At 50.8% G+C, this 20,602-nt stretch overlaps 2 protein-coding genes across 3 annotated transcripts; both read right to left on the bottom strand.

The window, feature by feature from the left end:
* Positions 1 to 1,234: 1,234 nt before the first annotated feature.
* On the bottom strand, positions 1,235 to 8,378 carry KLK6 (kallikrein related peptidase 6). Its single transcript, XM_006208424.4, has 6 exons — positions 8,097 to 8,378; positions 7,643 to 7,690; positions 7,130 to 7,286; positions 4,097 to 4,344; positions 2,861 to 2,997; positions 1,235 to 1,873 (listed from the first exon to the last, which is right to left on the bottom strand). The coding sequence occupies exons 2-6, from the start codon at positions 7,686 to 7,688 to the stop codon at positions 1,715 to 1,717; spliced, it is 747 nt and encodes a 248-aa protein (XP_006208486.1). The 5' UTR covers positions 7,689 to 7,690; positions 8,097 to 8,378; the 3' UTR covers positions 1,235 to 1,714.
* Positions 8,379 to 13,031: 4,653 nt separating this feature from the next.
* On the bottom strand, positions 13,032 to 17,380 carry KLK7 (kallikrein related peptidase 7). 2 transcript variants are annotated; one of them, XM_006208645.4, is made up of 6 exons: positions 17,278 to 17,380; positions 16,840 to 16,960; positions 16,196 to 16,355; positions 15,699 to 15,946; positions 15,306 to 15,442; positions 13,032 to 13,622 (listed from the first exon to the last, which is right to left on the bottom strand). In XM_006208645.4, exons 2-6 carry the CDS (start codon positions 16,904 to 16,906, stop codon positions 13,467 to 13,469), a joined length of 768 nt encoding a protein of 255 aa, XP_006208707.2. In that variant the 5' UTR covers positions 16,907 to 16,960; positions 17,278 to 17,380; the 3' UTR covers positions 13,032 to 13,466. The 2 variants fall into 2 exon arrangements, with proteins under 2 accessions (XP_006208707.2, XP_015098316.2); XM_015242830.3 differs by lacking the exon at positions 17,278 to 17,380 and adding an exon at positions 17,147 to 17,255.
* Positions 17,381 to 20,602: the final 3,222 nt, after the last annotated feature.

Below are 20,602 nucleotides of genomic sequence, written 5' to 3'. Positions count from 1 at the left end.
GCTCTGTGTAATTACTTCCAACTTCATTCTCCTCTGTCCCAGACAAACATAAGACTGCAATAAATAGTTATGAAGCAAACTGTCTCTGATTCTCCCTCTGTTCCTAAATATTTCTCTGCTCCAAACTCCAGGTCCCACGTTGGACCCTCTTTTTCCTTCTCCGGAGACTACCTGTCCCGCTCGCCTTCCTGGGAGGCTGCCTGGCTTAGATGTTGTTTTTCTCTTTCTCAGAGATGATGTAGTGGAGTTAAGAAAGGAAGACCTCTCTGAGGGCAGGAACAGACCTGGGGCTTGGGCGTAGGGGTGTGTGCGCTGGTGTGGGTTCAAGCCCGGCGCACGTGGGTGGGAGAGTCCCAGAAAGCATGTGCAAGCCAGTTCTGCCCGTCTGCTCCCCTCGCTTTGGGGAGGGCCTCCAGTCTCTCCACCTCCCTGCCCATCCCCTTCCCTTCCAATGGACTGCAGCAGAATCTTTCAGTTACCCAGATCTGACCCAGTCCTGCCTTTTCTCGAGGGGCTCAGGATCAAGGTCAAGTTCTTCTGCCCGGTACTCAAGGCTCAGTACCATCTTCCCTTGACCTATATTCCCAGCCACGTCACCCACTTGTCCTGCCTCAAACCCCAGCCCTCACCATCCTGGGTGATTGTCCATCTCCGGGACACAGCAAGTGTTCTCACACCCTCAGGTTTTTCTTTGGATCATTAGCTCTCTGAGAATGCCATCCACCCAAACATCTCCATACAGCAAACTCATATTCAGCCTCCCTTCTCCAGCCCTCCCAGACCCAGTCCCTGCTCAGCCCTCATCTTCTCTCACTTTACCATCACCTCAACCTCCTCCCTGGTCTCTGGTCTCTGGTCTCTCCCTTCTGGTCCATACTGCACATGGCCCTAGTGCTGCTCCTGCTCACATCCCTTCCATGGCTCCCCATTGCCCTCAGGAGAAACCCCTGCCTCTCAACCTAGAGCCTTTGAGGTCTGGTCCCTGCTCTCCTCTCTCATCTTATCTCCTGTCACTCTTCCCACACACAGTGGTCTCCTAATCCTCCTGTCTCCCTGCCTTTGTTGCTACAAGGGGAGTTCAGGAGATAAAGACACGCCTCAGGGCCAGCACAAGGTGGAAGAGTCAAGGATGTCTTCCTGGGGGAGGAGAAAAATCAAATTGGGCTGTAAAAGGGAACTAAGAAGATCTGGGATTCAGAGAGGCAGAAGTGAGATAAAAGCAAAAAGCACCGTGGATAATAAAATTCATTCTTTATTACTCGCACAGGTGGGCAAGACACTGTTGCATATGTTTCACATGTTCAAAACCTTGAATCGCCACTGCTTTATGAGGAATATACTATTATTATCCTTATCTTGCTGATGGGAAAATTACATAGTGAAGGAAGGCGCTTCCTGAGGGTATAAGGCTAGCAAGTGGCAGAGCTGGGACTCCAGCTCACGTGTGGCCAGACTTGGGACCACTCCTTTGCAGGGAGAAATTGAGCCCATGGAATAATCAGGGAGGGAGAGAGGCTTGGAAGGGATTTTCCTGTATTCTTTTAGTGGCGGGGGTAAGACCCGTTAGCCCAGGTCCCCACTCACCCTCAGAGATGCAGGGATGGAGCTGGGTCAGGTAGATCAGGGAGGATTCGTGCTCGGTGTCATTGCCTTTATTAAGCATTAAGGGTCAGGTCTGGGAAGGTGGTGAAGGTCAAAAGTTGGAGGTCACATGTCAGGGCCAGTTGGACTGAATGGTTTTTTGGATCCAGTGGCCATATCTACAGACGTCAGTGTAGACACCCGGCTTCTCCTTGGATCCGCAGGGCACGTTACCCCATGACACAAGACCTCGGAGACGGTCGCCACACACCAGCGGACCCCCGGAATCACCCTGTGGGAAGGAGGGAGAGAGTCAGACTCACAGAGAAAGACAGAAGGAGGCACAGAGACATGTAGAGAGGGAGAGAGCCACTCAGAGATGGAAAGACTCATGTATAGAGAAAAAGAGAGACAGACAGACATGGAGAGAGACTGAGGGAGACTCAAACATAGAGAAACAGAACACCAAGGTCCAGAGACGCATAGACAGCAAAAGAGGGGTAAAAAGGAATAGAGGTTAGAAATAGAGACTGAGACGTGTTGGGAGGGCAGAGGTCCAGAGTTGGGGAGGGGAGGTAGAGAGAGTATATATATGCGCATGCGCGCGTGCGTGTGTGTGTGTGTGTATATGTTTTATGTAAAATATATAGAGAGTGAGAAATACATATGCATGTTCTGTGGAAAGATATATACAGATAAATATATATGCTTAATGGATTTTTACATATGTATTTATATAAAAAGAGAGCTCTGTAAAGAGAAGATGGACAGTCTCAGAACTGGGACTCAACCACCTGCCCTTTCTTTGCATCCAACTCACTGTGTGTCACTCTTCTCTGTCTTTGTCTCTTTCTCCCTCTTGGCTGGTCTGTGCAGATCCTTCAATGCACAGGGCTCAGTTTTGGCATCAAAAGGAGAGACCCAATGGACAATGGTGGCAGAAACCCAAGTCAAAGGTATCTGAGAGTGGGGGTGGAGGCCCCTCGCTTCCCAGCTAGGGTGCCCCTCCTCCACAGCACCGTCTGCCGCCTTACTGTGTCTCTCGGGTTCTTGCTCTCTTCATCTCCATCTTTGTCTCTGCAGTTCCTGTCTTTGCTGTCTGTCTTTATGTATCTGCTGTCCCTGACTGTGTCTCTGTGGGTCAGATTGAGTCTCTCTCCCTTTTCATGACTCTGATTCTCCCCCAGCCTGTCTCTGTAAAGGTCTAGCTCGGTCTGTCTGTCTCTTCCTGCCTGTCTCTGTCCCTGGCTGTGTAACTGGCGGGTCCCGGCGTCCTCACCTGGCAGGAATCCTTCCCGTGCTTCTCATCCCCAGCACACACCATGTTTTGGGTGATCTGGCCGGGGTAGGCGCGATCACACGCCTCATGGGGCACCAGGTGGATGTATGCACACTGGATGGTGTTAGGGAAATCACCTGCAGAGAGAGATGGGCCGGGGTCACTTCACGACCTGCCCTTCCCGTGCCTTCCTCATTGATCCCCCGATACCCGTAAGTCCCCCACTCCTATTGGTCCCCATTTCCAACTGGTTCCCTTCGTCCTATCTGTCTCTCAGTCTTAAAACCCATTCCCATTAGCCCTGACTCCTGAATGGTCCCTCTTTACAACACTCTTCCCTCCCATTGGCCTGTCTTCCTCATTAATTACCCTTCCTCTACCAGCCCTCACTTCCTATTGGTCTTTCCTTTCTCTTAGTCCTGCCTCCACCTGTGTCTCTCCCGTTGGTCCCACCTTCTTCAGTAATTCCAGCCGACTCTGAACACTGTTCCTCTATTCGTTCCTCCTCCGTTATATCTCTTCTCCTTCGTTGGACCCTTCCTGCCCATTGGCTCACCCTAACTGGTCACCACTTGACCATTGGTCCTCTCCTGACTGGTCCCTCCTTTCCCCACTGTCTCTCCCATCCAAAGGTCCACTTCCCTCACTGGTTCTTTTTAAATGGCCTCCCCCGCCCCTACTGGTTCTACCTTCCTTTTTGGTTCTTCACTCACAGGGCCACCCCTAATGGTCCCTGCTGATCTGTTAGATTTGTTTCTTTCTCTGGCTGTCCCTCTAGCGACCCCTCTTGACCGTGGACTCTTCCTAGTTGGCCCCTCCCCCCATTGGCTGTCTCTATCCTGTTCTCTTTCTTGGCTCACATCCTTCAGCTAACTCCCTTGCTTTATTGATCTCTCTTCTTCCATTAGTTCCTCCTCCATTTATAGTTTTTTGATCATCAATGCATCTTGATTGGCCCTTTTTGACAACTGGCCCCCTTCCTCATTAGTATCTCCCCACTGACCCTCCCTCCTCTTGACCCTTCATCTTATGGCCCATGTCTTCATACCATTCACCCATGAGCCTACTTTCTCCATTGGCTGTTCACTTGTTGGCCCAACTCCCATATTTGCCCTCTCTTCCCACTGAACTTTCACCCACTGATGCACTGCCCCATCGGTCTCACCATTAGCCCACCTCCCCCATGACCCATCACCCATTGGCCTGCGCCATTCTCCCTATCTTCCCACTACTGACCATCTGCTGTCTTGCCCCAGCCTAGGATGTGGCAGCTGGTATGGTTGGCTGAGCAGTCTCTTTCCAGGCGCAGGGGCTGGATGTGTTCAGAGAACTTCACTGCATACGCCAAGCGCAACAGCATGATGTCCTGGTCATGGGTGGCCGCATTGTAGCCAGGGTGGGCCACAGCCCGGATAACAGAGCTCTGCTCCTGGAAACTCTCCCTTTGCTGAAGGTTGTGCTTCCCCAAGTAGACCTGAAGATTCCTGGGAAAGAGAAAGGCTGGGTCTCACCTGGAGCCCTTGGGCTGCAACTGAGACTCCCGAGAGGGCTACAGTAAGAGGTAGGGGTAGCCTGGTACACCATGAACCATCTGGCATCTCCCCTCACAGTCTTCCCAGCTCAGTAAATGAAAACTCCGTCCTTCCAGAATAACCCAGGAGACTATTCTTCACCCTTATTTCTTGCCTCACATCCAAGCTGTCCAGAAATCCTTTTGTCTCTCCAAAGTATACCAGCATCTGACCACTGTCCACTTCCCCGACTGCTACCATCTTGATCTGAGCCTGGACTTGATCTTGTACCTGGACTACAGCCTCATTGCACTCCTGGCTTCTACCTTTGCCCCTCTACAGTCTATTCTCCACAAAACAACCAGAGATATTTTAGCAACATAAGCCAGCCTTGTCCCTCCTGTACTCAGAACCCTCCCATGACTCCCATCTCCCTCAGAATAAAGGCTGAAGTTCTCAGTGTGACCCGCAAGGTCCTACACAATCTGCCCCCATCACCTCTCAGTTATCTCCTTACAGCCTCCCTCTTCTCATTCTGCTCCTGACAAACTGGCTTCCTTGTCTTTCCTTAAGCACAATAGTCACCCTTTCACCCCAGAGCCTTCGAACTGGCGGTCCCCTCTGCCAGCACCCTTTCCCAACAAGCAAGCCCTATCTCCCTCTCCTCCTTTCTTTCACATCATCTGATATACTATATATGTATTGTTAAGTATTTGTTTTATTGTCTCTCCTTCTGCCATAACCATGCTAGTCAGTAGAACTTCCTGCAATGATGGAAATGTTCTCTGTCTGCACTGTTCGATACAGTGGCCACTAGCCACAGACAGCTACTGAACCCTTAGAGTGTGGCTAGTGGATCTGGAATTTTGCTTCATTTTTGTTAATGTAAGTTTCATTGGCCATGTGGCCATGTGTGGCTAATGGCTACCACATTAGATGGCATAGCTCTAGAATATCAAGGTGGGATTTTTGTCTTATTCAGATGCATCTTCCTCAGCATGTGGACCAGTGTCTGACACATGATGGATATTCAATAAATATTTGTGAAGTAGATCAAGGTGTTACTCCCTTGCTCAAAGACTTTCCATGGCTCCCCATTACCCTCAAAATAAAGCCCAGGTGTCTTTACCCACCATCCTCTGACCCCCAGTGAACTGGTAACTTTCTTTTCTTAGAACTCTTCAGATTTTTCCCACCCCAAGACCTTTGTCCTTACATGTCCTCTGCCCTGGATGCTCTGCCCCCTTCTTCGTTTGGCTCTCCTTTCTCATTTTCCATACCTCAGCTTGAATTTCATCTCATCAGAAAGTCCTTCAGGGTACCCTTCTCCACCTAAAGTAGGTACCTCTGTTCTTTTCCTTCACGGAGTCATCCCTGATTTTTTTTTTTCCTTCATTGGACTTGGAGTAATTTGTCATTGTATGGCTTTTCAAGGATTCAGTAACTGTCTTTCTGCACCTTTCTGCTCCTGGATTCCCAAGGACAGAGACTCTGGGTATCCCTCAGCCACTGTTGAACCCCAAATCTGGCACTTAGTGGGTGTTCTTGATCAGTGTACACCCAGTGAATGAATGAGGTTGGTGGGAGTGAAGCCAGGCCTCCCTGAGCTTGGGGAGACCATTCTGGGTGGAGGGGGGTCCTTGAGTCCATGATCCTGCAAGGTGAGATCCCTGCTGGGGTCCCCCTCCCAACAGTTGGGTGTGGCATCTGTTGGTTTGTCACTTGCTACTTCTCTGAGCCGCAGTTTCCTCATCTGCAAAATGGGGCCAAGAGTCCCTTATTACGGGGGATTTCAGGAAAGTTATAGAAACTGCCTCACTTGGCATCTGGCCCACAGTTAGTGTTGGGAAAAAATGGCAGCCGCTGATCATCTAACTAGTGGTTGTTAGTGCCCCGAGGATTATTTCTGGGCCATCTACGCACCTCTATCTATGCCCGCTTTTTTGGATGATCTCATCCCATCCCGTGGCTTTAAATACCACCTTGTTTGTGGCTGATGCCTTAATGTTTACTTCCATCTCTGACCTCTCCCCCCAAGCATCAGCAACCAACTTGGCATCCTTCTCGAATGTCTCCTAGGGACCTCAGTCTCACCTTGGCTAAAACAAAATGTCTGATGTGTGCCTGCCTGTATCCAAATGGTTTCTGTTTCCCTCTCTCCCAATGCAGAGAACAAAACAGGCAGTTGTTCAAGTCAAATCCCCGGAAATCAGCCCTGCTTGCTCTCTTTGCCTCCCATCCCACATGGTTCAACCTCAAAACACTCCCAGGGTTTTCAACTTCCCTCCATCCAGACCTCCCCATCCTGGTCCGAGCCATCATCTCTGGTCACCAGACCATGGCAGCAGCCTCCACATGCCTCCCTTCCTCACCTCTCACCCAATCCACTTTCCAGAGTGCTCTAAAAAAAATGTAAGTCAGATCATGCTGCTTCCCTGATTAAAACTCTCCAGCGGCTTCTCCCTGTGCTTAGAGTTACCCATCTCTCCCTCCAGGGCTCTGTCTGATCTGATTCCACAGTTAGAGGGTCAGTTCATTAAAGCAGCAGTTTTGCTTGTTTTCTTCACTGCTGTATCCCCAGGGCCCCAAACAGTGGCCAGCACATATTTAGTACTCAATTAAATCCTGGCCAGTTGAAACTGGTTATCAGATGGCCTCGTGCTGGGGCGAGGGATGAGTGCCACTTCATGCCTGGAGTCTGCAAGGCTCCTGCAGGCTCTAACTGCAACCACTCTTCAATCACGGCATGGAGACTCACGGTTTTTTGCAGTGGGCAGCGGTGAGGACCCACAGTGGGTGAATGAGGACCCCCCCGCAGAGCAAATGGCCAGAGGTGTAGAGGGCTGCTTGGTAGGGGTGAGACATCAGCTCACAGGGTCCGCCATGCATCACCTTATCCTTATCCTCTGCCTGGGCTGAAGGAGGGAGGGTCTGAGTCAGACAGGAGGTCTGGAGGCATTCAGCACATCCCCCAAGGTGAACCCCGTTCCTGTCTTATCATCAACAGCATCTCCATCACCACCTCTATGCATGTTTTATCCCCAATCCCCCAAACCAACCTCATTCTCAGCTCTTCCCCATATTCCAAACCCACCTCCCACCCCTTCCCCGTCTGCATCCCTCAACCCTAGCCTAGCCCCCGACGTCTTCCTCATTCCAAGCCCACCCCCTCCATAGCCATGTGTATGTCCATCCCCAATTCCATTCTCTTCCCCGCAACCACCCCTACCCCACTCCCAGACCACCCCATCCCCGTCTCCCTTCTTCCCACCTGCAGTGACCAGAACCAGTGCTGCCATCAGCGTCCTCGTGGCCATTCCTGAGAGGGGAAGCCAAGTGCTCCATCAGCCCCAGTCCCAGACTTCACCCAGTCCCTTCCCTCTTCTCCCTCCTCCTCCTCCTCCTCCCTGTCCTCCCTGGCCTGCCATGTCCTCCTGGCCCTTGATGCCTGTCCTTCTCATTCTGCCTCCTGCCTTCTGGTCTTTCCAACCCATGTCTTCCATCTGAGGGTCCCATGAAGGCAGGAGCCAGCCAGGACCCAGGACCTGCAAGCTCAGTGTCGCTTTCTCATTATTTTTCTACTCTTGGCTCTAGTTTGCCCGCTTAGTAACAGGAGGGAGGGCCCCTGACATTCTTTCCTCTCCCTGGGATTTCTCATCTGCGCTTGGCTCTGTGCTTACCCAGTCGCTCACCCCCCACACCTGTATGTTCTCGTGTGATCTTACCTGCTGGGGACCAGCTGCCTGGTGGCCTGGACTCTTGGGTTGGGGGCAGGGACAGCCCACGTCACAGGCAGACAGACAGGGAGACGGAGAGAGTCAGACTGCAGGGAGCCACGGGGAGAGAAGGAATGTGAAGGCAAAGCAGAGGACACCTCAGAGGAGACAGAGAGGGAGGACAGGCAGAAAGCAATGAATGTCGATGCTGTGGGGCCCAGGGCTGGACGGGCACCCTGGAAGAGGCCGGTCCTGTTCCCAGATGCTCCTGGTGCTTCCTTTTTAACCCCTGTCCCTCCAGGTTCCTGAGGCAGGAGGCTGCCCCACCCTTTCCTCCTCACCCTGGCCTCCCACACACATTCCTCTACCCCCACAGCTCAGCCCCTGATGATCCCTGGACCCTGGCTTTCAGGGAGGGGAGAGCTGGTGCCTGAGTGCACTGGGGACCTGACTCCTGGGTCGGAGGGAGCAGGGGGCTGGGGGCTGAGAATTCTGCTCCTTCAAGGAGAAAGAAGATGGGAGTCAGCACATCTGTGTCTAAAGGAAGAGAACATAGGAGCTTGTTCTCCTTAGTTCATAGATTTCCAGGTCCTTGAGCAAGACAGCGTCTAAGGACCCAAATACCTGCATCCCAGCCGAGCAAAGAGTACCCCTGGCCTACGGGACTCCCACCTCCTCCGTGAGTGCTCTGGGACCTGCAGGCCCTTACTCCTGGGCCCAGCGCCCTTGGGCAGCGGGAACCAGGCTGCATGGGTTCAGTGGGGCTGGGGTGAGTCACGCACCTGCCTGTCAGTCCCTCTGTGGGTGCTGGCGACCTCCGTGTCCCCACGAGAGTGAGCAAGCCAGCCAGCGAGAAAGCATGTGTCACCAATCTGGTCCCCGCCCCTGCCCCGGGCCGGGGTGCAGGCCCAGGCGCTGTGGGGAAAGGGCCTTCGAACAATCGGGCTTTGTCCACCCCCAACACCCAGTGCCATGCTTCTGGCAGCTCCAATTCTCAAGCTCTCTTCCGAGCAGGCGGGCGGGTGACTGTGTCAATAGCTTCCCTTTATCCCTGTCTGACAGTCCTGTCACTGTCATTTGATTGTCCACCCACCTCTTCCCGGATATCAGGACTCTTGACCTTCCTGGTCATCTTCTTCCAAGTTTGCTCACCTCTGAGATCTCTCTGTCCATCTCTCTTCCTGGCCGTGGTGGGGGTGCCTCTGTCCCTCTCTCTCTTTCTCCATCTATCTGTGTCTCTCTACCCTTCTGCTTCTTCCTCCATCTTTTTCTCTAGGCCTCTGTCTTTCTCCTTGACTCCCTGAATCTCCACTGACACTCTCTGAGTCTCTCTTCTCACCTCCCCTGGGTTCCCCCTGCGTTTCCACGAGAAGCTTGTGTGTTTGCACAGAGGGGAATTAGCTCCTGCAGAGGGGATGACGTGGCGGGCAGAGTGGGGAGCTACTGGGACACAGGAGGATTTCAGGGCATGCTGGTGAGATTTAACAGGTAGGAAGAGACGTGGAAATAAGCAGGATGGCAGGAAAATTTGGAAGCGCCATGGGAGTGTGATGAGACATGGGGATCCAGGAAGATCTGAGGAAATGCCTTTGAACTTGGGCTGATCTTCAGGAGGAGCGGGGGGAAGGCCTGGCATGTGCGGGAAACAGACTGGTGTGGCCTGGAGGAGCGAGGGTGTGTGTGGCCGCACGGGGAACGACGGGTGTGGAGGTCACAGTTACGGGTGAGAAGGAAAATGGGACTTTTGGGAAAGTCATTGGGTAACAAGCACGACTTATATTAATAATGCCCACCTCAGCACCAGCTCGCGCCTGGCACTATGGCAACATTTAATTCTTGCCTGAAATCTAATTGTCACCAACTTGGCTTGGCCCCACCCCCCATCCCTCCCGGGATGAAAACCAATTTGGCATTCAGTATACTCTCTGGGGCTTCTCCCCTCACCCCCCAGCTTCCCCTAGGCCCTTCTCATTCATGTCCCCAGGGAACTCAGCATCTTCTTCTCAGGGCCCACCATGTTGCCAGATGCCAGGTTGGACCACTCACAGCCCGCTGATCCCCAAGCCCTGTCCCACCGCCTCCTGTCTCTGTGTGGTCCCTCCTCTCCATCCCCATGCCCCTGGCCCTACCTCAGACCTGCTCCTCTCCCACCTGGACCATTGTCCCAAGCTCTTCCCCTTCTCTCTGTCCTTCACTTGACCTCAGAAGCATCTTCCTGTGTCCAGAGCCGAGTCTGCCTCTGTCCTGCTCACAGCCCTGGCCTGGGTCCCTCAGCACCCTCGGGACAAAGTCCCAGTCCTTCAACCTGGTTTTAGAAAATCTTCAGCATCAGAGCAGTGCTGGCCAGTAGAAATAGAATGCCAGGTACACATGCACTGAAAATTTTTCTAGTAGCCACAATTTTTTAAAAAATAAGAAGAAACAGGAGGAGCCATTTTAACATTTAATTTAGCCAAAATACGATCATTCCAACGTGAAATCAATGTAAGAAAAATTTAAAGACAGAATTTGCCTTCTTACTTTTTTGCATAATAAGCGTTTGGAATCTGATGTGCCTTTTACACTTACAGCACCCTCAGCACTTGCGACATTTCACAAGTCAGGAGTCACCGTGGGGAGCGGCTACCATATTGCTCAGTGCAGCTCCATACACTTTTCCCCTTGCACTCCAGCCATTGAGATGACTTGACATTTCTCTGAACTATGCCATGCCTTCTGTTCTCTAGGCCTTCGCCTATGCTGTTCCCTCCTCCCAGATCCTCTTCCTACCTTCTCCTGGCAACCACAACTTGTCCTTCAAGTCTTTGCTTAAACATTACCTCCTTCAGGAAGCCTTCCCAAAACACCACCCAACTTCCAACCCCCTCCAGTTGGGTTAGTCGGTCTCATCTAGGTTCCCACAGCAGGTGCCTCCCTTAAGTCACCCTGGATGCTGAACATCTGGATCCACATCCATCTCCCCCACTGGACCCATGAGCTCCTTGAGGGCAAGCACCAAGTCTGACTCACCCCTATGTCCCAAGCACCAGCACAGGACTCGGCCCACAGGAAGCTGGAGGAAATGTTGACCAAATGACTAAATAACTTCATTACGCCTACTCCTGCTTTACAGAAAAGAAAACTCAGGCTCAGAGAAGGGGATTTAATTACTCACCATCCAACACTCAGGAAATCGGTGGAGCCTGAATTGGAACTCAGCTTCCAACATGGTGGCAGACGTGGCCTGTCTCTTGACACCCTCACTGGATCTACCTTACTACAACAGGGCATGGGTGGATTGGGGAGGAATTGTTGAGAGCCATGTGGGAAAGGAGGAATGTGGTAGGCAGCAGGGAGTGGAAGAATCTCTAAGAGAGAACCAAGCTCTCAACTAGGCATTTGCCAGTGGCTTTCATGGTTTTGCCCCCGCCCACACGCCATGCTTATTCATGAGATGTGTTTCTCCAAAGTGACATGCTCTGAAAAAGTCTTCAGTAAAGACAGTGTTTTATAGAAGACTTTATGAGGGCGTACGCAGGGGAAAGTGCCAGAAGTCACAAACGATAAAACCCAACACTCGTTGCAGACTCATTCTGGGTCAGAATGTTTTAGCTCTTTCTGAATATTAAACGTATTTAATCTGCATAACAGCCCTGGGAAATACGTGCTGTTTTCTCTCATTTCAAGGATGAAGGAACAAGGATGGGAAAGTAATGTGCTCAAAGGCAAGTAGCTTGCAGCTGCCAGAACTGGGATGGGACCCAAACAGCCCAGTTTCTAGAGTCACTGCCTTTAACTATGACGCTATCCTATGTGCCCCCCAAAAGAGGAAGCTGTTTTTTCAATTCAACAAGAGTACTCTCTCAAGTCATTGCAAACCAGTCTACCTCCAGACTTGTATACAGGAGCTGCCTGAGAGGCAGTGCCAAGTATCTCCAGGCTGATTTACTGCAACTATGATGTTTTGTGACTTTTCAAAATTTTAAATTAAATGCTGATTCATGGTGGCTTGCTGGAGAGAGGGAAAGTTGATGGGGCTCTGTGGGTGTGAGGGGCCAAAAACTCTTAACACTACTTAAACTTGACACTGATCCAGAGGAAGGGGGAGGTTGGGTGTCTGGACTCCTGGGTTAGCTTCCTGTGCACAGGGATGCGAGAGGAAGACACGAAGTTGCACGGTGGCTGCAGAGTTTCTGCCGTGTGAAGTGTGGGAGAGTGGGAGGCCAGGAGAGAGGGGAAGCTGGTGGTGCTCCATTAAGAGGAGAAGGTGGCCTGGGAGGGAATTCTGGGGGGGGGGGAAACTTGAAAGACAGGTAGGAGGGGTAAGTCCTGGGCTGGAGTGTATCCTTCTGTCAGCAACTTCTGAGGTGTGACTGCTCAGGGAGACTCTGACGGCGGGGAAAGGGTGTGACCAGGCTGAGTCACAGGGACTCTTCCCTCCTCCCTTTCTGAGGCCCCTTCCCTTGCCTTTCTGAGGATTGGAGCCCACCTACCTGGGTTCCCAGCCCCCAACTTCCTCTGGCACCCAGGAGGCTGGGAGCTTACTTTTGGCAGGCCCTTGTGCGACCCAGATGTCCCATCTTCCTGCCTGTCCTATGCGTCCCCCAGACCTCCTCCCTCCCTCCTACTTTGTCACCTGTGTAATGAATGCCCAGAAACACTTTCACATCCCTTTCCACCCTCATGAAGTAGACATATTCTCTCCTCCTTCCCTTTTCCTCTCTCTACCATCTCCCCCATTTGACAGATGAGAAAAACTGAGCCCTGGAAAATGGAGAGAAAGGCAGGGCAAGGGCTCAAAATCAGAAATATCTTTCTTCCCAGCCTCCCTCTCTTAAGGGTCCCCTCTCCCCAACCTTAGCTCGCCAGAGCTTTTCCGCTTTTGTTTTTCAGGTTATAAAAGTGCACACCCACAGAAAAGCAAATGGGAGAAAGGAAGAATTCAGTGACTACCACCCTATGCAGTTTGATACAAGTCCTTTCAAGTTTTATTGTATGAATATTTTCATTTTACATAGTGGAAATCACATTCATATATATGTTTGTATCTCCCCTTTTTTTCACTGACCATCACACAGCATAAATGGCCTTGCATGACACTAAAAATTAATAGTCTCGATTCACACTGTCAAATCACCTTCCATAAAAACTCTGTGAATTTACAGTGCCAATGGCTGAGAGTGCTGGTCTCACTGCATCTTTACCAGCACCAAGGTTATTGGTTTCTTGCTTTGGTTTTAGGTCCTTGCTGATTTGATTAGTTTACGCACATATTGTTGAGGTGTTGATCTCTTTAAGGAAAGGTAAAATCAAGTATGCTTACAGGTCTTCATCAGTGTCCTTATTTCCGTGAATTTCCTGTTCAGGGCATAAGGATGGAGAGATGGGAGTATGAAGAGATTAGGAATTCTGTCTCACGGTCTCGTGTATCCAGTGTAGGAACTTGCAGACTTGAGTATAGACACCCGGTTGGTTGGGTTGGCCGCAAGGGTAAGTTCCCCAGGACACCAAGCCTTGCAAGGTATCTTTGCACATCAGTGGTCCCCCTGAGTCACCCTGGAAGGGATAAAGCAAATTAGCTTCAACTTCAGAGTGAAACCCCACCCCCACCTCAGTCTCATTAACTCCCGCAGTTGTTAATCTATGTCTTGCCAGACCTTGGACTTCCACCCTGGCCAGTGGGGAGAGACTCACTTTCTCTGAGGACCAATGGGAGAGCAGGGATTAAGGCCATCATGCAGAAGACAAACCACGTTCTCTGAAGACACCAGCTTGAACCCCAGCCAGAGACCCAACACAGAGAAGGGGCGGGGCTTCCAGGGGTCAGAGCCCCATTTACTTCCCATCCTTAAGAACTCAGCACCAAGCCTATGTGAGAAGGAGCATTATCTCCAGGGAGCGGACACAGGCACATGAAAGGGGGACAGGGTGGTCCTAGAAACTAAGGACTGAACCATTGGGACATAATTCACAAGGCCCAGTGGAAAATGAAAATGAGGGCCCCCTTGCTCAAAAAGCATTAAGAATTTCAAGACCACAACAGAAGTGCATTAAAACAAGTGTGGGACTCTCTTGAGTGTGGGACCCTGTGTCACTGTCCCATGTGCACATTCAGGAACCCAGCCCTCATTAGGGGAAAAGGGGGATCCCCCATTCTCTAGAACAACATCTCTGTCCTGTCACCCTTATGCCTAACACGTACCGTCTCATCATCCCTGAATGTGGAGTGTGCAGGTGTGAGAAAGAAGGGTAGGGATATGGGAAGGGAGATGCAGGAAGGGAAAAAATCAGATAGAAAAGGAAGGGAGGTAGAGTAAAGGATGGAGAGAAGAAATGAGGAGGAGGAAGAGGAGGACAGAGAAGCAGAAAGTAGGGGCTGAAGAGGCAGAGATGGAGGCAAATCAAAAGAGTGACAGGGGAGACAGCCAATGGGGGGCCTTTGGGGGGAGGGGGGAAGCAACACAGAGGAAAAGAATGAGACGCAATTAGGTGTAGAGAAAGATGTGGGAAGACAGTGTCCAGAGACAGAGGAGAGGAGGTCACAAAGAGGAGGGAGGGGCAGTTCTTTGCCCAGGACCAGGACCCAAGTGAGGGGAGAGACACTTAGCACCAGGCACAAAATCTCAGCAACTGCAGTAAATAACATTTTAATGCAATACCTTAAAGATTGAATTTAACAGGAAAAAAATCCACGATGAACATGACATCCCAATTTTAGATGAAGACAGGGCCAGCACAGGGCCGTGCAGAGGTTCACTGAAGCCTGAGTCGGTGGGACATTCGCTAAGACTGATGGCTCTCTATTGAAAATTCTGATATTTTGTTCATCATGGAATTTGGCATGGATTTAAAAAAATATATTGCATTGGAATACAATTTACCTTGATCGTTGAGTTCTTTGGGTTGCCCCTCCGTCCCCCACCCCCAATTTATAGTTTAGGTTTGAAACTGGTGCCTCGCTTGCCTTCCTCTAGTCCTGGCCCCATCTTCCCCATCCCCAGTCCCTCCCATTCATCCTTCGGCCTCACCCGCCCTCTCTGGGCTCCTGTTTGTGACCTGGGCAGAGAATGGGGTGGAGACAGCCAGGAAAGCCGGGTGTGGGGGCGGATGAGAGGCAGTGGTGAGGGAGGGCTCAGCACCGAGGTCAGGCCCCAGATTCCAGATGGAGGGGGAAGATGGGTCTCCGTGCTGAGACGAAGCAGCCAGGGACCCAGGGCAAGGGAGGAAGGGGGGTCTCACGTTGCAGGAGTTGGTACTGGAGTTGGGGATGCCAGCACACATCATGGAACTTTTTAGCAGGTCCTTGTAAACCTTCTTGCAGTCTTCTAAGGACAGGAGCTTCACATCTGTGCACATGAGGTCCGTTGGAAAGCTCACTGCAAGGGGGTAAGGGGTTGTCAGTCTGAGGCCTGGGACTGTGGACCCCTAGGTGCTGATGGAGGGAGGATGGGGGTCCAAGATCCTGGACCCTGAAAGGAGATGACTGGGGGTGGGGTGCAACATCAGGGTCATGAAAAGGGGCCTAGCTTCTGGTCTCCTGGGTCTAAGGGAGAGGTGCTGGGGGACTGAACTTCTGGTCTGAGGGAGGAGAGGTCAGGGTCTGGGGCTTCTGGGTCACTGAGGCAGCCTTACCTATAGGGCTGGTGGTGGTGCCCCAGCCAGAAACGGTACACGTGGTCCCAGGGGGGTCGCAGTGGGAAGGCAGCTTGACTTTCTTCACAGTGGATGACAGCTTGGCCGGTTTGCTTAGTTTCACCAGCATGATGTCATTAACGTGGCTGTTTGTGGAGTAGTCAGGGTGGCGGAATGACTTTGTGGCCTTGATTTTCTGGCTCATCTTATCATTCAACTGGTCACTGCCCATGTGCACGTTGTATTCACTGGGGGAGGGGAGCAACATTCAGAGAGAGGCACTGTGACTAAAGAGAGGGTGACAGGGACCCAGAGGGAGAGAGACAGGGACTCAGAGAGGGGGACAGGACCCAGAGAGAGGGATAGGGACCCAGAGAGAGAGGGATGGGGACCCAGAGAGAGGGGGACAGAGACTCAGAGAGATGGGGACAAGGACCCAGAAAGAGGGGGACAGGGGCCCAGAGGGAGAGCTGGCAGCGCTCACGGGGCCTACGTACGCCAGCTTGCAGTGGGCAGCGGTGAGGACCCACTGCTCACTCAGCAGCACACCTCCGCAGTAAGTCTTGTTGTTGTGGAGCAGGGCCACCTGCCAGGGATGGGAGCCTCTTGGACATACGTTTCCATCAATAATCTTCTCCCCGCTCATGTTCTCCTGGGCTGAACACAGAGAAAAGACACAGAGAAAAACATGGGTAGCTAACATCAGGGGAAGGCTGAGTTAGCAGCCGAGGAATTTGAAGACTGAGACGGAGAGAGACAGACAAAGCGGCATGAAGAAACGCAGAGGCAGAGATGGAAAACAGTGCCGAGAAAGCAGGAGATGGAGATGGACAGAGACAGAGACAGCCTGGCTCAGAAACCCAGGTGGAGCATCTCATCCTGGGGCAACCACAGAAGCTGATGGGAGAGGCCCTGAGTGCAGGAGACCAGGCCCGGAGGGCACAGAGCCCCCAGGAGTCAGAAGGAAGCGGGAAGAAAGGAGGCAGGAGGCAGAGGAGTCTTGTCTCCGAGGAGAAGGAGCTGCTGGAGCAGAGAGAGGCCCCTACTCAGGGACCCCTTGGCAAGAGGGAGCCCTGAAGAGGGTCAGTGGGGAGGATGGGAGGTCCGGGGATGAGGGCAGGCCTCCCAGACTGGTCCTCACCTGGTGCAGCAGATCCCAGGGCTAAAGACAGCAGTAGGATCAGTGAGAGCGGTAGGACTCCTGCCATGGTGGCCTCTCTGAGTCTCTCTGCCAGGCAGGGGAAGGGTCTCTTCTGCTGGGGCTGGAAAGGACAGACAGTTCCGGAATAGGCAGTCTTGGCCCCCAGCCCCATCCTCTGTCAAATCCGGAAGTCCAGGCCGCCAAACTTCCTTCCCCTTGTACCCAGGAATCTGGGCTGCCATCCCTCCCCATCTGTAAGTCTGTATCCCTAGTTGCTTTTTTTCCTAAGAGACCCCAAATTCCAGACCTCCAGCCCCTCATCGCTCAGAACTGGGAGTCCTGGTTTCTCACTCCTCCCTGGGCTCAGAAGCAGGAGTTGGCTGTCCAGCCAGCCTCATCCCTGCCCCCGCCCCTGCCCCACATGAGGTCTCTTCTCACCACTGAAGGGTCTGATGTGACCTGGACTCCAGACTCGATTGGGAGCCAAGTGTCTCCAGACCTGCTGGGCGGCCCTCTTATACCACATCCATCCCTGCGCCCGCCCCCGACACCCTGGGGCGCAGGTGGAGCCGGCTTTGTGGTTATCTGGAACCCCTGGGGCAGCTAAAGCACTTGGTTGCACTACTCTTTCTCCACCCTCCCACCCCCACACATTCGGCCCCCTGGGGCTGCTTGGGGGGGGCTGTCAGCTGCTCTGGCTCTGAGGGGCAGGGGCAGGAGTCAAGGACGGCTGGGTTCAAGGGACGAGCTTTGGCCTGGGTCCTTCTCTGGGGCCATTTTCTTAATCTCATCCCCTCTCTGGGTGACCCAGACCCGTACCCTAATTCTGACCAGCTTGTGGGAACCTTTTCAGGCTGCATCTTAGTCATGTCTTTGAGTCTGAACCCATTTCCAACCCTAATATAGGGTATGAATTAAAAAGAAAATGCTTTCCCTGTAAATAAATGCTTACTGTTACCAGTCTAGTCCGTAGATCTCTAGACATATTGTGCATTTTTAATAAAATATCTGTACCAAGCATTATCTAATATGACTCTCATTTAATCTATAGAATATCTTGAACAATTTTCCGTCTTTGTACATTTAGGTCTTTTCTCCTTCTTTCATAATGGTTGCATAACGTTCTGTACTATAGTTGTATCATGATTTACATGCTCTGTTTCAAATCAGAGTATGTTTGGATGGTTTTAATTACAATAATGCTAGGATGAACTCCCTTATACATTCATCTTTGCTGATTGTGTTCATTCAGGAAGCATCTGTTGAGCACTGCTCTGTGCCAGAAACCATCCTGACTCCTAGGGACACAGAAGACAACAAAGCAGACAAAAATTCCTTCCTACAGGCTCTCTCGGGGAGTGGACACTGAATACAAAAATACCTATGTAAAATATATGGTTTGTTAGGTGTTGGTAAGTGCTACAGAGAAAAATAAAAACAGGGAAGAGGGGTAGGGAGTTACTGGTTCCCTCCACTCTCAGGACCCCTGGGGTTACAATATTAAGAAGACACCACATAAAGACGACATTTGAACAAAATCTTGAAGGAGATGGTGGATGGATCTGTGTAGCTACTTGGAGGTTACAAAGTCCAAGCAGAGCAAACAGGTAGGTAAGTTAGGCAAGGGACATGCCTAGAATGTTCTAGCAGGGGAGTCATTTTGACTGGAACTGAATGAGCCAGGGAAACAAGGGCAGGCAATGAGGTCGGAGACATAACTGGACTGGGTTGACATAGACCATGAACATTAATGTAGGACTTCAACTTTTACTTTAAGTAATATGAGAACCTTCGCCTGATAATACTTGAAGGCAAGTTCCTAAAAGCATAATTGACCCCAGGTTCTAAATCAGACCCCTAAAATGTGATTTGTTCCTCATCCCTGAGCCCAAATCTTACCTCAGTCCTGACCGCCTAACCCAACTCTATTTTTGTCCCACAGTTTGACCCATAACAGACATTATTGTTGCCTTCTCAAGCATTCACTCCTTGTGCCTTTCGATCAGAATCCCGAATCCCTTATCCTCATCATGACTATGAGCTTTACTGCACCAAGCATGGAAACCATGTTCTGCCTTCCAGGGACTGGTTTAGAAATGAACATGTGATGTAGTTCTGGCCCAAGGGGAGTGATGGGGAGACCAGTGGGACACTTCTGGGAGAGAGTTTCTCCTTTCCAAGAAGAAACACTGGAAGAGTTCTCTTTTCTTCTGCTAGATGGTGCCCCTTCTGGATGTAAATTCTGGAACTATGGCAGCCTTCCTGGGACGGCAAGAGAAGTGGTTGGTAGACCAAGTCAAAACACTGCAGATGGCCAAACAGAGAGATGAAGAGAACCAGGGTCTGTGATGAGTTTGCTGAACTGGTGTGTTAATCAACAATGGAGCCACTTCATCTAGTGACTTCTTTGGGTTTCCTATCTGATTTGAAGTTTCTTGGTTCTTACAGTTAAAGTCTTCCTTACTAAGACCTCAACGTTTAATCCAAATCCGATCCCAAGTCATGAATCCAAATCCAATTCTCTTTTAAATTTTATTTTAATAATTCATTTGGGAGGGGGAAGGTAATCAGGTTTGTTTGTTTGTTTATTTATATAGAGGAGGTACTGGGGATTGAACCCAGGACCTTGTGCACGCTAAGCATGTGCCCTAGTGCTTGAGCCATATCCTCCCCTCCCAAATCCACTTCTAACTTGAGTCTAGATCTTGAAGCCCCAATAATCAACGAACCAATCCTGCTGCTATTCCCAGTTCTCTCTCCAGCCCTCCTCCTAAAGGATCTTCTTTCAGACCCAATCGTTTAACCACTTAAGAAAAACGTGTTGAGCACAACTATATACCAGGCTGGGCTAGATGCTGAGAATGCAATGGTGCACAAACCTGGACGGAGTGCCTTCCCTCAAGGAGATGATAGTTTCACGTAAAAGAAAAATAATCAAATAATTCATAAACAAATGTAAAATTACAACTATAATGTGTGCTCTGAAGGAAGGGTACCAGGTGACATGAAAGCACTTCAAAGAGATTTTGACCCAGAAAATGACAATGAGCAGAAAGTGAGAAAACAATAAGCATTAACTAGATGAAAATGAAAGGAGCCTGGAGACTATATTATGGAGAGGAAACAGCATGTGCAAAAGTCCTGAGATGAAAGGGGGGTACGGATGAAGCTCAGAAACCAGAAGTTGGCTGAAACAGTCAATGACGAACATTGTAAGTCATGGTGAGTTTGACTTTATCTTGTTGACAGTGGTGAACTACTCAGACTTTAGTTAGCTGAGTGACATAACAAGATTTGTATTTTCAAAATGTCACTCTGGCTGCTGTTTGAAGGATAGATTTTAAGGGGACATGGAGACATGAGGAGACTATTGCTATTGTTCAGATGAGAGATGATGGTGACTTGGATAAGGCCATTTGGGAAGTGGAGATGGTAATAAATGGATGGATTCAAGATGCATTTAGGAGAATCAACAGGCCTTGGTGATGGATTGAATGGAAGTTGTGGTGAGGGAGGCTTCCAGTTCTCTTGCTTGATGGATGATGGTACCATTCATTGAGAAATCATGGTTGGATATAATTGAGTGCTTATGAGAGAGTGAAAAAGATCTCAGTCACAGAATGCTGAGGAGGCAGGGGGTGAAGAGAGAATCCAGGGGCCTCAAGCATAATTTTAATGCCAAGCCTTTGACAGAATTCTCGACACCAATCTTTACCTAACCCTTAACCCCAAACCCCAACTCATACCCACCTCTAACCCTCAA

The sequence above is a fragment of the Vicugna pacos genome, chromosome 9 (assembly GCF_048564905.1).
Source record: "Vicugna pacos chromosome 9, VicPac4, whole genome shotgun sequence".
Classification (NCBI taxonomy): domain Eukaryota; kingdom Metazoa; phylum Chordata; class Mammalia; order Artiodactyla; family Camelidae; genus Vicugna; species Vicugna pacos.
This window is presented reverse-complemented; position numbering and strand designations above follow the sequence as displayed.

Excerpts from the sequence above, each read along its gene's own strand:
- KLK6 (XM_006208424.4), bottom strand. The coding sequence starts at position 7,688 with ATGGCCACGAGGACGCTGATGGCAGCACTGGTTCTGGTCACTGCAG. Across the intron at positions 2,998-4,096 it reads CTGGGGCAAGACAGCAGATG|GTGATTTCCCTAACACCATC; the intron begins GTCAGTAGTGGG and ends CTCTCTCTGCAG. Across the intron at positions 1,874-2,860 it reads ACGGGAAGGATTCCTGCCAG|GGTGATTCCGGGGGTCCGCT; the intron begins GTGAGGACGCCG and ends TCCTTCCCACAG.
- KLK7 (XM_006208645.4), bottom strand. The coding sequence starts at position 16,906 with ATGGCAGGAGTCCTACCGCTCTCACTGATCCTACTGCTGTCTTTAGCC. Across the intron at positions 16,356-16,839 it reads CCTGGGATCTGCTGCACCAG|CCCAGGAGAACATGAGCGGG; the intron begins GTGAGGACCAGT and ends CTCTGTGTTCAG. Across the intron at positions 15,443-15,698 it reads CACCACCACCAGCCCTATAG|TGAGCTTTCCAACGGACCTC; the intron begins GTAAGGCTGCCT and ends ACCCCCTTGCAG.